The 13,512-nt window shown below is 43.4% G+C and overlaps 2 protein-coding genes across 2 annotated transcripts in view; both read right to left on the reverse strand.

Annotated features, from left to right (window-relative positions):
• Positions 1-174, reverse strand: part of LOC113487975 (centromere protein S-like) — a 2,903-nt gene extending 2,729 nt beyond the window's left edge. Inside the window, exon 1 of the mRNA XM_026862937.1 lies at positions 26-174. Within this exon, the coding sequence (XP_026718738.1) occupies positions 26-174 (149 nt within the window). The remainder of the gene's footprint in view (positions 1-25) is intronic.
• A 1,177-nt stretch (positions 175-1,351) lies between these two features.
• PGD (phosphogluconate dehydrogenase) lies at positions 1,352-12,558 on the reverse strand. The gene is made up of 12 exons (XM_026862462.1): positions 12,483-12,558; positions 11,872-12,051; positions 11,670-11,735; positions 10,432-10,550; positions 8,999-9,068; positions 8,511-8,645; positions 7,659-7,848; positions 5,022-5,152; positions 4,378-4,511; positions 3,923-4,022; positions 2,234-2,356; positions 1,352-1,662 (listed from the first exon to the last, which is right to left on the reverse strand). The coding sequence occupies exons 1-12, from the start codon at positions 12,525-12,527 to the stop codon at positions 1,543-1,545; spliced, it is 1,413 nt and encodes a 470-aa protein (XP_026718263.1). The 5' UTR covers positions 12,528-12,558; the 3' UTR covers positions 1,352-1,542.
• Between the last annotated feature and the right edge of the window lie 954 nt (positions 12,559-13,512).

Here is a 13,512-nt window from a genome sequence, read left to right on the forward strand (position 1 = left end):
CGGGCCGCGGAAGGCGCTTTTCTACCGGCGAGGAGAAACGGCGTCGGCAGCAGGAGGCTTCGCGCGTTGCCCTGTGCGGCCCGGCTGCTCCGGGCCTGGCCCAACGCCCCGCCTGGGCCCGGATAGCCCGTCCTCGCCCGGAGCTAACGCCTGTGGCCGGCGGAGCTCGAACATCAGCGCGAAAGAGAGACGTCCGACAAGATGAGGCCGAGCCCGGCCCTTCCCCTCTGACCCGGGCGGAGCAGCTCGCAGGGCACAGCGCGGTGGGACCCCAGAGCAGGTATTTCCCCCAGCGCTAGTATCATACTGAGCACTAAAATAGCGTGGTGGCAATATCCTGGTTTCCCCCCAGAACACACCATAAACCTGGAAAACTGTTCCTGCTGTACACCACGGTAACACAGTTCTGCTGGAGAACCTAAACCACAAATGCTGGGGCAAACTGATCGCTAAAATAAGTTCATGACCTTTTAAGTTATCACTATTGCCTGCAACTTGTCACACATTTATTTTACAGAATTCCTAAATTTTACAACATAATTTGGAGAAAAGTTGCTTTAAATTCAAAGCAATCTTTTGGTACTTACACGGATATTCAACTAATAACTAAATAGCTTACTGTCTTAGCAGAAACAAATTGGAGAAAAAAAAAATAAAAATCACAGCACAGCACAAAATTTAACACTTGAGAGGTTCTGAGGAAAAAAAAAAAAAGGTACAGGCACCCAGGTGACTTCAGAAGTCCTGAAAACTATTTACTGTGTGATTGCAGGAAGACGATACCAAACAGGGCCACTTTGCATGCTACTACAGGCATTTTTAATTGCCCCATGAGAAGAGGAGGCAAAGAAGCAGGGAGATTTGGAGAAAAGACTGCAAGCACACAGCTAAGCCAACAGTTTATGGCAGAACTTAAAACTGGGAACAAGGGTTGAAAGGAGAATGGCTTAGCGACAGGAGTATCAGTCTTGACATCCCTGACCTGCATTCAAGTTTCCCCACAACCCATCCCACCCTTCAGCCTTTCACAGAAAACAAGCAGAGCTCTGTGTGCAAGACTGTGTGCAGGTGAACACCCAGGAATTCATCCTTAAGAAGCAAGCTACTGCCTGTTATGAATAAACAACAGCAACCAGAAAAAGGCCTTCACCTCCCTGGAATCTTGTGTAGCGTTGCTGTGCTGTCTGCCATTCTCCACTTTAGCAGTTACCAAAATGCAGCCATCTCTATCTTGATCCCTGTGAGTTTATGCACTATAATACAGTAAGAATATTATCATTATAAAATGTATTCTATTAAATACTGCACAAAGACATTTTTGACCAGCAGCAGCAGAAAGAAAACACCTCAATGCATTTATAAGCAAATTTATTTAGTTTTCTTTTATGAGATATATATATATTGAGATATATATATGAAATATACCCACAAGTTATTACAAAAGTGTACAAACACAAGTTCTAGCACAGTACAGTAAAAAGTGGTATTCTAGGAGGAACATTGAGATCTACAGTATCTGGGCTTCAAGAGGAAATACTCCCATTAGACATTGTATGCAGAAGAGGACACATTTCCTCCATGGCCTGTCCAGTTAGTATGGATAAATACACCTGGCTTCGATAGTAACTCATAGGTATGTGCACCAAAGTAATCGCGCTGAGCCTAGAATAAGAACACACACACACAATAGACACATCAGTATCACAGGCATATGAGTAGTAGAAGTTGCACCTACTGATACTTGACTATAGGAATACTCCGACTCCAATATTATAACATTCAAACTTATTTTCTCATTATTAGAAAATCGCTGCAATGAAACATTTACTAATACCTAGTAGTTAGAGGAGTTCTAGAAGGCAATTATATTATTTCTGCTATCTACTCATCTAAAAAATAAGCACTGAGATACATCCAAAGGTTCAAAGACAGTTCTTTATAAAGCATTTTGATTTAAAGATGTCATTAGTCTTGGTTCACAGATTGAATACTAACACATGCTGGGCACTGTCATACCAGTACCTCTGGTCGTCTTTATCCAGACATCTCACAGACTTTCACTGCAGTGAATTTCAGGTTTAACGGAATTATATTAGGCAACCTATGCCTTTATCTTTGCAATGCTGGGGTGGTTAGGACATACTGCCATCACGGCCTTTAGACCAGTATTTAAACAACAACATGATGGTATTTCAATAGCTGTAAGATCTGCTACACTACTTCAGGCACCTACCTGAATCAGGTTAGCTGGTAATATTTCATGCCTGTATCCATCATAAAAAGAAAGTGCTGTAGTGAAGCAGGGCATAGGGATACCAATCTGTACTCCAGTACTGATCACACGTCGCCAGGAGTCCTGGGACAGAGGAAAAGAGGGGAGGGAAAGAAAAAAGAAAGTAATCAGTGTTTGCTCAGAGCTATGTGCAGGCATATGAACTATTCTGGTACAACAGCATGTGCTATTTCACGTTATATGAAAACTTATGACCAAGTCTGAACAGTTTTCTGATTTTCTGATCAACATTCCTGATTTTACATAAACAAAGTTGATCCAAAATAATAGACAAGAGTTGACAAACAGGACAGTAACTGCTGACATATACTTCACATGTGATCAAGCCACAGCCTTGAGCTAGGATGTTGCTCTTGCACAAGCCTACTCAGTGCATCCCCGAAGCACGAAGACAGTGGGGAACATACTGAGCAAACACTGAAACACTTTCCGGACCCTAATCAAGCACAGTACAAAGCCCACTAAGGGCATAAGAGGTCAGCACAATACTTCAGACATGTGGATAATTCTCATTTCAACTGTACATCTGATTTAGTAACCTGCATGGAATACTCAGCTTCAATTTTTTAACTTTCTTATCATTAATATCGTTCATTCTTTTGAATTATTAGTGATAATATATGACTTCTCTGTTGGTATATATATATATTGGTATGTTGGTATATATAAAACCAGATAATCTGGTTTTAGTTCTGCCTATTAACTCCATCCAAACAGGACAGTTTGGACAGTGTCCAAATCTGGAACACTCTTATTTTGGTGCTTCTGCAAACAACGGTAATAGAAGCTTTATACTCTGCACAACTGAAATCCAAGTGCACAGTAGGCACAAGATAGAGGGCAGTGATGAGAACATTCACACAGGCTAGACACTTTTTCCTGACATCACGGTTCTTCTGAACTGCTAGATTTCCACCTAAGGCTCTTCTATAGTAGTAAAATGGAAGCCTTAAGTTTCTAACAGTAGCATGGCTAGTATCAAAGGGAAGAACCGTGACACAAGGACTGTATGTTCGATTGCTCCTGTATTATTTTTAGGTTGATGATACAAATCTACCTTGCAACATTACTTGAGACCTGCGTTCATGGCTTGATGTATCTGGATGCTGATTTATAAAGCAGTGCTTCAGTGATGCAACCCCTTTTTTCCTTCATTTAGAACTAGTATTTTTCAACTTTCTAATGAAATAGAGGCAAGAGGCATTTGTAGGCATTTTTTCAAGGACAGGTTGCTAACCGTGGTGTCTGGCAAGATTCTACTTTGGACCTCAGTATAGCCTACCTCATCACAGCAACCTTCTTCAGTTTTAACCAGCTCCAGCTATGCAGATTTCTTCCTGTCCTGTTCCTGCTACGTTCTACTAAAGGGTACCTTGAAGCCACGTAAGATTAATTCCTACACGCACACATTATGTGCGTACAGATAAGCATACACAGTCCCAAAGAATTTAAGGATTGTTTCAGAGATCTTTGGGATTAAGGATGCTGTATAAATAGGTTTCAAGGGTGTTCTCTATCTTTTCATTTTTCAGTCTAAATATACTTTTGAATGTAACTCCTGGGAAAGAAGCTGAAGAAGCCCAGACTGTTAACTATTGGTTTTATGCTCTTTCTTACTTAGAAACTCACCTGACAGTTTTCAACAGCTGTCTTGAAGAAATCATCCAACAGCAAATTCTGGAGCTCAGGGTTTCGATCAAAAGCATCTTTGATTTTTCCTAGGAACACACTAGGCAGAACACATGTAAACCAGAAATAAAATTTCACAGCTTCCAATAAAGGCACATAATCCAAAATTTACAGTGCCAAAATTTGACTCTCTCAGACTTGGATTCCAAACACTGAGAAAGATGCAAACAAAACAAAGATTGAAGAAAATCTGCAGTAGCTAAGCCACCAGAAAATTGGCTTCATCTTGTAACCTTTAGTGCCATCTACAGAAACAGCCTCTTCAGTATCTTATCAGCAGATTAGCACCACGGATTTTCCAGGAAAATCTCTAGGCTTGTCAGTCTAGCTCCGCATAAACTAAATTGCCCACTCTTCTCCCCATAGCAACTAAGTTATCTCCTCATCTCAATTACCTTCTGATGATGCAGCCTCCCCTCCACATCAGTGCAATGCCACCGTAATTCAGCGTCCAGCCAAATTCTTTGGCTGCTTGTCTCAGCAGCATGAAGCCTTGAGCGTATGAGATAATCTTGGAAGCATACAGGGCCTAAAAAAAATATTCATATTCCAAGTGAAACCCCACAAAGTTGAACGAGAAAATTCCCTGTGTACAAGTTCTGTTTACTCCACATATCAGGGATGAGTACTGTAGCCACATTCCAGCTATTTGAGAACCAAAATATCCCTTCTAACTGTTGGAATGTTTGGTCTCAACAGAGAGTGATCAAGAGCTATTAGCCCCATTACAAAGATGGGAGTGTTGAGAGATGAAAAAGTACGTTCCCATGCATGAATTATGACCTCTGCACTCCAACTAGTTGTCACTGCCCACTGTGGCTTAGACTTGAATTCCTTCAGGACTGTTCTTTGGTCAGGAAAAGAACTGGTTGCACTAGGTTTTTTGGACACCACTAGGCAATGCACAATGGGACAGCTGAAGCAGGAATGAACTGTCATGAAATGTAAACACTAGAACTCCTCACCAGGGTTTGCAGCATCCAAAACCTGCTTTGACATGCAGCTTTAATACAGCATTCTGGGAAGCACAATGTCTCACCTTGCGTATGTCCTCCAGGAAGGTCTTCTTGTTCCCACCGAACTGAGTAATTTTAGGCCCACCCAGCAGCTTACTGGCCTGTACTCTCTCATCCTTGAGGGAAGACAGGCACCGTGCAAACACAGCTTCACCTTTAAGGATGGTAGGAAAGGGGAGACATTTAGAAAGTTCAGCGTCACTGGTAAGGCCTGAGATACTTGTCCTCAAGCACACAGTGAGAATGCCGCTGAATGATGAGCCGCATACACAGTGAGACAGCGTCACAGGGGAAGAGGTGTAGAAATCAATTAAGAGCACTATTGAGGGACTAAACTGCCAGACAGCATAACCACAGGGTAAATATTGACTGATACAGCTCTCAAATGATAAAGAAAAAAAGCCACAAGTCATCCACATGAAAATTTATCCCCAGGAACCTTCACCAGCTCTTAGTTTTAAGAATTTACTTCAAATTCTCTTCCTATCTATAAAAGACAGAATGTTGCTCTGCAGCCTAGGGACAGGCGAGGCTGAAGACTTCACTAATTATTGTATCATGTTTTGAAGATAAAAAGCTGTTGCATAAATGCCAACTCGCATTAACTGGGTGTGCTCTGAAATACACACATACAAAATAAGAGCAATTAAAATCAAGAATAAATCAGCAGGTTAACCTGGAAGAAGAAGTAAGTTTTACAAATCTGGTGGGCCCATAACACTAGCATTCAGAAGCCCATAAGAAAGTTTTATAACATCACTAAGCAGGTTACTAGATGTCATTAACCAGGGCTAAGGAGTTAGCCAAGGACTATCTTCAGCTTCTAAAGAGAAAGCCTGAATGCCAATCTCTTGATCTGGCACAGTCCCTTCCTAATCATGCTGTTTGAAGTTGTACTTATTTGCAACTGAAGACAGTATTGTTAAATGGCAAAAAAAAAAAAAAATTCCTTTCCAGGGTCTGATAGAAGAAAAGCCATCAAGTTTATTATACTCTTCATACTGAACTTTTCTTCCACCTTTTAAATGAGTCATGAATTACAACAAAAACCCAAAACCCCGAAACAAACCAACCAAAAAAAAGATGAATGAGTAATGTTTTCACAAGACTCTGGATCCTCCCTGCAACAGGATTAACAAAATCAGAACTGGCTCCTCTCTGTTTCTGCAAATACTTCCTTCAGCACTGGGGAGAAGAAATGTGGGGGGAAAACCAGGAAAAAGCAGGAGTTGCATGTCACTGCTTTTACAATCAGAAGTCTGCAAGTCATGCTTATGTGGTAAAACCACACACACAGCAACTGCCCTAAGAACGGCCCTGTTTGCACAAGGGCTATTGCACATACTTCCCTATCAACTCATCATTACCTAACAATGCTCCCCAGGCACTGCAGAGGACTCTTTGGGGAGCGTCTCCTCCACCCTTGGTCTTTGCAAGAAGCCCAAACAGGAGAATATTAACAGCACAAGTGAGAAACACTGTTTCAAGCCTAGAACTGAAAGACTATAGCTGCACTAGAATATTAAAACCATTTACAAAACTTGTTTTGTAAAAATACATTGTTGGAATGCAGCCATGTTTCTCTGATAGCTATCACTGAACATAGTTTTTCTTATCTTCTAATAGAACAGGACTTGACTGTCCAAGGCAAAGGAAAACAAGGTAGAGAAAGCATGAAAATTAAAGCCAATTCAAGAGCAAAGCACCTGTTGAGTCATCTTATTTACTCAGCAGGAAAGTCTACATTGGACCCATGGCAAGAGAGCACTCTGAATGTGTTGCAGCTGTATTACACCTCTTGTGTCACAAGTCCCCTCAGCGGCCAGGTTAGACAGAAGGGTAGGTAAGGAGACTGTTAGGGATGTATGTGAGCAGGAAAATTCTCACACTTTAGGGATATAAGTCAAAGCAATTACAAAATACATTTCCATCAGCTTAGTTTGGCTTTGGATCAGCAGCCTGATTCGCCACAAAAGAAAAAACAGCAGCAGTTAAGAGTGTATAAAGAAACAGCAAAATCAACTGTCTTGGTGGAAAAACAGCAGCCATCATAAGGTAGCAGTCTGCTGCTATTCTCAAAAAAAATCTGTCTGTGATTCTCAACCCACAATACAGTCTGGCCCTCGTGTTCCTGTTTAGTCACACTAATGCTGGCTTAGCTAAATTATACTGAAACAGAAATAGAAAAAGACTTAGAGGTAGTAAAAAATAATGAAAAGCAATTTCTGCCTTCACAGAAGTCTTAAGTACTTATCAAGCAGTAGACAAGCAACAAGGTTTTGAGGGTGTCCCACCCCCACCTTTTTTTTTTTTTTTTTTTCTAGGCTATGATGGGATTTGGAGTAGCAAGTAGAGGATTATGGGGAGGGACATTGCATCAATCAAGCATGACAGTTCTAGCACGGCACTTACGTTAACCTGTCTCTGAGCCATCACCAGCACTGGAGGATATCACAGACAAAGGCATGTTAAAAACAAGTCCAGCAAAGAAAAACAGTAACAGCTCTCAAGGGTAGAAAGACTGCAACAGCTACACCTAGAAAAGCCTCTTCTGCAAGCCTAGTGTGGGCTCATTTCTGAGATTACCTATCACCACACTCCTTACTGTGATGGGGTACATGCAGGTAGGAAAGACAAGGCCAGACCAAAGAACCAGTTACCTATGAGTGTGACAGGGACTCCGTATTCCAGGGCAGAAATGGCTGTCCACTTTCCTGTGCCTTTTTGTCCTGCGCTGTCCTTGATCTTTGGAAGGAGGTATTTACCATCGCTGTCTTTGAATTTGAGAATATTGGCTGTGATTTCAATCAGGAAAGAGTCCAACTCTGTCTTATTCCATTCCTGAAATACCTGGAAGAGGAGAAAACACACCCTGATTTACTATGTATCTACTACATATATATAAAGTGATTTATGGATGTATGTATACATAAACACACATATGTGTATACATTCAGAAGGCAGCAATACTATCTCTGTTACTGGTTACATCTACCAAGGATCCCAGTGCTGCTGAGGCCACTGTGCAGGAGCCTGGCGCTGGAAGGAGCACAGCCCAGACTCAGAGCTGCAGAGCACCCACCTCCAACTGCAAGGGCAGAGGCACGGCTCATCCTGTTGCCCATCACTGCAGGCACTGAAGGCTGGAAACAGAACTGCCCTTTCAAGACATAATCATATTTATTCACTTGCTTCAGTAAGGTCTTTGCAAGATTTGCCTGCTTGATTATAACGCTCCAGTAATTCATATTTCTACACAAGAAGGTGCTTCCTGGGAGAAATCAGCTGTAGACTGGGAGTTTAGACAACTTCTATAAACACTCAGGTGTACATGCTCGCTGCTCCCTACCCCATTTGAAGCTCAGGAATATGGTGCACTGCCCGTGGCAAAAGGCACGTCAGAAAAATTAACTTCATGTACGTACAGCAGCTTTACTCAAGGCCAGCTGCCTCCATCAACGGCAGCCAGCCACATGGCTCAAGAAGGCAAGACACTAAAAACTAGCGATTACCTCTGACATCTCATCGTGCTCCATGCCCACCACATCTTTCATCAGGTGGTAAGCCTCACAGATCAGCTGCATATCTCCATATTCAATCCCATTGTGCACCATCTTCACAAAGTGTCCGGCGCCCTCATCCCCTACCTGTCAGGAAACATCAACAAAATGTCATCAGCAACAGTGCTGTCCCCACTTCCAGTGTTTAACACCTGCCTAGGGCTTCCTTCTGCCTAAAGGAAGGAAGGAAGTACGCAAGCCCAGGGATAACTCAAAACACTGTGGGTCACAGATCCATTTAGCTCCCCCAGCACAACCCAGGCATAAGACTTTGTCTTTCCACTGTACAGGAGAAGTTATCAGAGACAGCAGATTTGAACTGAGCCCAAAAAAATCAACTCACTAATGATGCTGATTTTATTAAGGACAAACAGGCAACTGATCTACCTAAGAGCATGACTCTAACCACGAGTTAAGGTCAGTATCAAATAAATATTTACCCAGTCACAACAAGGTTCCCCAGATCCCACTTTAGCAGCAATGCTTTGAAATATGGTCTTGATGTGGGGCCTGTGGGGAGAAATAATATGCCTCAGCAGATAGGCAGAGGACATAAACACCACAAGGAAAAAAAAAATAATATCCATTGTTATGATGCCAAAAGGCAGCTTGGGGTGAGGGCACACTGGCAGGTTGATAACCCACCACACAGCAATGCCAAATAATATGTATGTTTTTCCCAGAACTAGACGCTGTTTGCTGGAAATGGGGACAGCCCATGTCACACTTACAGTACTGTGCAGACAAGCTTTATGAACCTGAAGGAACCCAAATATTATCTTCTCCATTTTAGAAATGGGGAAATAGAGGCAAGTTATGATACAGGCTCACACTCAGAGCTGAAACAAAATCCCATTCTGTTCTTCAGCCACAAGAAAAATCCAGGATGACCTGGAGGAGGAGAGGGAAGGAGGGAAGAAACTCCACGAATGCAAGTCAGGATATCGTTATTTGCATTATTGCAGTAATTATGAGCTTTTGTCATTGCCAGGCTCTCCAAGTGTAGTAAATCGTGAAGAATCATCACTGGGAAAGAAGCATGGGTGGCACGTGGGCTGCAGGTGCTTGAAAGAAGTGGGGGACACAGTTCAGGTAAGGGTGGCAAACAGCAACTGTCTACAGAGCTGTTTAAGGCAAAAAAATGATCAGACAGCAGATTACTGTTATGTCACTTCTGGCTTTGTGCCATCAAATTTGAACAGGCTGATATTGGTATGAAATACTAATGCAAAAAGACAGGGAATTAAGAAATTTTAAAGCTCAGGTAAAGCCTAGACACACATTTTCTTTCTACATTTACAGAGAGAATGAGAAACCAGGGATAAAGTCTAATATGAATACTGCTGTACAGTCCTTCACAGTAACATGAGTACAAAAGAGCACAGCAGCATGGCAGAAACTTGCAAAAAACTTAATGTAGTCAATAGTCAGTACAAACAAGTACTGAAGCCTCCTTTTATAACGCATGTCACTGCAGGGATGTTTGCTGCTGCCTGTTTCATGGTTAACAGCTTTCCAAGTGCGTAGGGCTCCCGAAGAAAAATCATAATCAAGAACAGTACTTTTTAAAAAATTAAACACAATTCTTTTCTCCCTTGGCACACATTTCTCCCTTCAGATTTCTGTAGGTACTACTTTTGCCTGTGAACTCCTGGAAGAAAATCCTGCCTTTGTTCTGCCTGCCATGAAAAGTCAGCACTGCCCCATGACCGCAGCTAGGCTGAGAAATCTTGAGCCTTGAGGAAGTGATATGGCAACATATCTTGTTCTCTCCACACCCACACCCTCCTCCTTCCCTCCCTCAGCTCTCAACACGAACAGAAGACGATTGTTGCAGACCATCCTGAAGAAGAATATACTAGCTCATGCTTACCAGGCTTCTTTGGCTCCTCCTGGCATGAGCGAAGGACCATATCTGGCACCCTCCTCTCCACCACTGACACCGCTCCCGACAAACAAGATGCCCTTTTCCTGCAGTTCCTTACAACGTCTCTGGAACAAAGAGCAGAGAGGAATTATTTAATTTCTTTTAACGCCACAGCCTTACAAACAAAGGTTAGCAATTCAGACCTAAAATTAGTTTTTCAGTTCTGCTTTGGACATGCTAGAAGACAACCTCAGAGAAAGCTCAAAGAAGACACTAAAGCAAATGTTACAAAACTTCCTGTTGCTTTGACACGGATCCTTGCACAAGCGACGGGCTGAGAAAACAAAGTCCTTACAAGCACCACACAGAGAAGAGCAGTACCGAGGCTGGAAAAGGCTCAGAATTAAGTGTCAGGTGATAGACGCTCTGTGCAAAGATGCGGGGGAGGCAGATGAGGGCCAAGGAGAGTTGCTGAGTTCACTGCAGAGTGAAGGGGCAAGCATGAACAACTATAAGGGAAACTAATTCCCTCTGAGTGGGAGAGACACACAGGCTGACACCCCTAAGGATTAATCCCCATTTAGTACATGGTTTTCATTCTGGCATGGCCAACTCACTTATCCAAGATCAGGATGTCAGAGCATAAAGACTAATACCAGCACCCCTTCTAAGCTTCAAAAGTACCAATTTGAATGCAATATTTTTATCTAAGCACCCCAGATATGCTAAGGTAACTTCTAAAATTTCTGTAGTTACAGCCTGCTCACAAGCAGGAGCTTTTTAAAAAAAAAAACAAAAAAACCCACCACAAAACCCCCCATATAATTACTCTACAAAGACATCCAAACCAGCAGTTCTGTCTTAATGAATTTTCCTGTGGTCATGTAGGATTGAGATAAAACAACAAAACTATAAACACCCTTAGGCTTTCAAATCTCCCTGAAAACTCTTCAAGATAATAATAGGAAATTTTCTAAAGGCCTTCACTCTTTAAAAAGACATTAGTAAAAATATTCTTTGGCAATTTGAGCAACTTCTATAAAAATATATTTATAGAACAGTCCTTAACTACTGTAACAATTGCTTTTTAATAGTCTGCATGATCTAGTTTGGCAGAGATAACTCAGTCTGGCCTTCCCTGAGCAGAGGGGGAGACAGCATCTTACTGACTGACTATTCTGATGATCAGAGGAGAAAGAATCATGTGTATTTATTCATCCAGTTCAGGCAGAAAACAGGCTTACCGTGGTATCTCTATACTCAGAATTTCCACCATCAATTATGATGTCTCCAGTCTCCAACAACGGCACCTGCCAAACATAAATCAGTGTTTTGGTTTTCTCCATGTATTCAAAACCTCATTAATGACGAATAATTGAGATCTTCTAGGGAAAACTTCTCTAAAAGACAGCAGGAAGTCACAGGTAGAAAGGATGTTTGCCTCACCAATTTATTGATGAAGTCATCCACTGCATTTCCAGCCTTCACCAGCAAGATAATGCGACGAGGCTTCTTTAACTTCGAGACCATCTCTTCCAGGCTGTGAGCACCAATCACTTTGGTTCCCTTGGCCTCATTGGCCAGAAAGTCATCCACTTTGGAAACCGTCCTGTTAAAAGCACAAACCTGGGGGCACAAGGAAACACATTAATAAAAGCTGCCAGAACAGTTACTTTAGCTCTGACCACAAATTACAGAGGCAAGGTTCAACATCACGTGCTCTCCCATTTCCACCTTCCCTAAAGACACGGAGCAGGGATGAACCTGCAGCATGTCTCTGCAAGTGCCCTGGGAACCTCCGGTCAATGGCCAAGCCCAAAGCAAACTTCTGGGAAAAAAATCATACGTAGTCAACACATCAGGTGGCTGAGTACAGGCATGCACTGCTGCTTTTCTCTGGAAACAGGGCAAAGGGCAGCCTAGATTATAACTAAAAGGAGGAAACAACACCCATTAGACCATCGCAAGTTAAAAAAATCAAAACCCCAGAAAACGCTCAGCTCCAACCCCAAGTATTAGTGAGTGAGCCTTTCTGAACAATGTTTTCCTTCGCTTACCACAAAGCCATGGTCGTTCATGTTCAAAATAAGGTTTTGGCCCATCACAGCCAGTCCAATCAAAGCAATGTCAGCTCTAGAATGTGGAAGAACAAAACCACCAGGTAAGTCTCAGCAGCAGCGATGGAGCACCATACCCTCCGTCAGGCTGTTCTGCTCTATTCAACTGTCAGCCCACCCTTTCCTACAGAGGCTGCAGCACATGTTCCGAGCTGGTTCTGTAGGTTATTGCAGCAAGAGGCCTCCCATCAACCCAGCAGACAGAGCAGAGACTGACACAGAGCATGTTTCAGGTCACTAAGATTTCTTCCTAACTACCAAAACGCAGCTAGATGAGTAAGAAGAGTTAGCTATCCAGAACAGTGCGCTAGGAGGCAGGGAGGAGAGAGAGAGGCTCTGATACCTCGCTGATGGATCCAGCTCTGTCACAGCTCCACATTTAAGATGCTGCACTAGAACATCACATCTGAGCGCTACACCATTCCTTTTTGCCTCTCCAATGCAAACTGTCTCAGATTTCGGGTGAGCAAAGACAACGAGGGAAACAGGACATTCTGCTAGAGGCTGCCTCATTCAGTTTACAAGGGGCGTGCGCGCAGAGAAGCCCAACCTGTCTACTTCTATTTCTCGAGTCACGAGTAAGTTTCCTGCTTCGCAGTCACGGCTCCAAAACTGATCGCTTCCGGATTTTTGTCAAAAAGTCTCTCTGCCAACCGGCTTATTCTCTTCGCTGGTCCCTCAGCCGCCGCAGAGCCTCTAACGGCGAGGAACCAACCCGCCGTCAGGCGGCTGGAGGGCCCCGTCCTCTCCCTCCCGGACGCACCGCGGCACCGGCCGAACGGGAAAGCGGGACCGCGCGGCATCGCCCGCCTCCCCCAGAGCAGCCCGCCGGGAAACCGGGTTTCACAGAGAGTCGCTCGCCAGAGGCGAGAGGCCACGAAGGCTCCCGCCTGCCTCTCGGCGACACGCTCCCCGCGCTCCCCAGGAGCGGCCAACGGCCCGCCAGGCCTGGGCACCCCCCGGCTCTCAC

This window comes from Athene cunicularia (assembly GCF_003259725.1).
Source record: "Athene cunicularia isolate RWA chromosome 21 unlocalized genomic scaffold, athCun1 chr21_part1, whole genome shotgun sequence".
Classification (NCBI taxonomy): domain Eukaryota; kingdom Metazoa; phylum Chordata; class Aves; order Strigiformes; family Strigidae; genus Athene; species Athene cunicularia.

Bases quoted from the DNA above. Each gene is read 5' to 3' on its own strand.
- PGD (XM_026862462.1), bottom strand. From the start codon at position 12,527: ATGGGCCAAAACCTTATTTTGAACATGAACGACCATGGCTTTGTG. The intron at 5,153-7,658 runs GTAACTGGTTCT...CCATCCTTAAAG, and splicing joins AGTCCCTGTCACACTCATAG to GTGAAGCTGTGTTTGCACGG. The intron at 4,512-5,021 runs GTGAGACATTGT...TATTTTTTTTAG, and splicing joins TCCTGGAGGACATACGCAAG to GCCCTGTATGCTTCCAAGAT.